Raw genomic sequence first — 2095 nt, 5'->3', positions numbered from 1 at the left:
AATTCTTACTAAGCTACAAAGCTCACAATATGGCCAGTCACCATCTCTCGAGATAAAACTGGTTGGAAACCATAGATCTTCAGTAGCATGGATCATAGGCTATGAAAGGGATACTTAATAAATAAATTGTTTTCTCTAAACAATGAGAAAAAGTGGAGTTCTGCTTTGGAAAGTCTATGAGGGCCAGTTGGATATATGCTGACTTTTCCCCCATTTAGAAAAAGGTTTATACCAGTCTTTCCCAGACAAACCTACAACTGGGTTTGTCTATTATATCCAATATCCCTAATCAGCAAGATAAGCAGAAATAAAGTCCAATATATCTAGAGTACAGTATTGGGAAATGTATGCTTCTATAGTGTGTGTGTGTGTGTGTGTGAAGAGAGGTCTATATCCATTTTACTTAGCTCCTTTGTCAATAGGATATTTGACTGAGTGTTGCCCTGACATACTATGAAAACAATAAATATAAGAGAATCACTGTATGTAATGAATTTGAGCCAAGCATCTGCATTTGAGAATTCACTAATATCTCAGGGCATGCATGTTGCCTTCTGATGTGCTTCAGCCACTTGCTGAAGCATATCAGATGTGCCTCAATTAAAATCTGCAACACGTTCTCTGCCATTCTAACCAAGTCTCCCTTGATGCCATTGGAGGTTCTTCTTTGCTTGATTACATGGCTTCATACTTTCCAGCTTCAATCCCCATCATTACCACACAGGGCTGAGAAAGCCTCCTGCTTAAAACCTTGGAGAACCAGCACCCAGCCAGACAAGAGATGAAGCAATAATCTGGCTTAGAATAAGTAAATGAGCTACCTAATTTGTCTCCCTAGGCTGAAACTTTGGGCTGACAAACCTCAGTCAGCAGGTTGGTGGGAACAGGGCTCTTCCCCATGGTCCCTCATTATCTCCCTCCACTTTTTGGCAAAGAGAAATCTTGATGTCAGAAGGATATACACATCCTGGGATCTTAAGGGCAAAAACCCTTAAGGATGGTAGAGATTTTAAAAGGATAGGGAACAATAAATCAAGTGAGGGGGAAAAAAGAGCATGTGTAAAGATAAATAATTGGCCATACATACTGCATTGTGCTCTACAGTAGAAAAGAAAGATTTTACAGTATATATGCTCCCTAGCCAGAATCAAGCTGATACAAAAACTGCCTTCACACATTTAACCAAGTACTAGAAAAAAGAAGTTATACAACTGCTTAACAAATTGTCAGTGGAAATGTGAGAAACGACTAGGTTCAAAGCTGCCTAGTGTTGGCTATTTGGAGAAATGGTAGTCAGCTGTTTCTTTGCAATCTTTTCCCAAAGGGCTTTCAGGAAAAGTTAAAATGCTGCAAATGCCTTGTTAGGTATAGGTCTAGGGACGGTACCTGATGTCCAAGCGATCCTCAGAAGTCAGATCTGGGGATGGTTTGTGGGTGAGGGGGAAGCCCTATTCTCACACTCCAGTGTGAATAGATCTTACAGCCCCACGCGACTTGTGAGTTGCTACCTATTAACAGGTGCCCCTTCTTAGCTTTCCAGGCTTTCTCAAAGCAGCGGCCAAGAGAATCCTTGGGCTTTGCACTTGCACATGGCCAGGCGGTTCCTCGGGAACTCGCCTTTGGCGATGATGGAGATCAACCGTGAGTCTTCCGGGGCAAACTTGCGCCGGGTCCGAGCTCACCTCGAGCTTTCGTCTTGCAGGTACCCGGCTGTCTCCGGAACCCCTCACTCACCTGGGCCGGCAGGAAGGCTCGGCGGGACAACCAGCTAGGACAGCGGCGGTTGGGGAGACGACTTCCCCGCGGTCTTGGTCCAGGTAAAGCGGATGGGGGGAAAGCGGAGCGGTCGGTGGGGAGGCAGCTCCGCTGAGTACTGGCGCTACAGACGCTGCTCGGACTGAGAGGAGCCAGAGAGGAGAGCGCGGTCTTTAACCGAGAAGCTGGAAAGGAGAGGCGGGGGGGGGGGGGAAAGCTGACCCCTTGCTCTGTGGGGCTAAAGAGCTGGGCTGTCCCGGCAGGGAGCGGGGCTGCCCTGTTTCGGCCCCACCCAGCCACCCACCTCCGCGGGCAGGATGGGTGGCGCCGGGCCCGGGGT

The 2095-nt window shown here is 47.4% G+C and overlaps 1 protein-coding gene across 1 annotated transcript in view; it reads left to right on the top strand.

Annotated features, from left to right (window-relative positions):
• The first annotated feature begins 1628 nt into the window (after positions 1-1628).
• Positions 1629-2095, top strand: part of RBPJL (recombination signal binding protein for immunoglobulin kappa J region like) — a 29481-nt gene continuing 29014 nt past the window's right edge. Inside the window, exon 1 of the mRNA XM_029286830.1 lies at positions 1629-1702. Within this exon, the coding sequence (XP_029142663.1) occupies positions 1629-1702 (74 nt within the window). The remainder of the gene's footprint in view (positions 1703-2095) is intronic.

The sequence above is a fragment of the Protobothrops mucrosquamatus genome, unplaced genomic scaffold, assembly GCF_001527695.2.
Source record: "Protobothrops mucrosquamatus isolate PMUCROS unplaced genomic scaffold, P.Mucros_1.0 scaffold5276, whole genome shotgun sequence".
NCBI lineage: Eukaryota > Metazoa > Chordata > Lepidosauria > Squamata > Viperidae > Protobothrops > Protobothrops mucrosquamatus.
The sequence above is the reverse complement of the archived record's forward strand: the minus strand, read 5'-3'. Positions and strand labels throughout refer to the sequence as shown.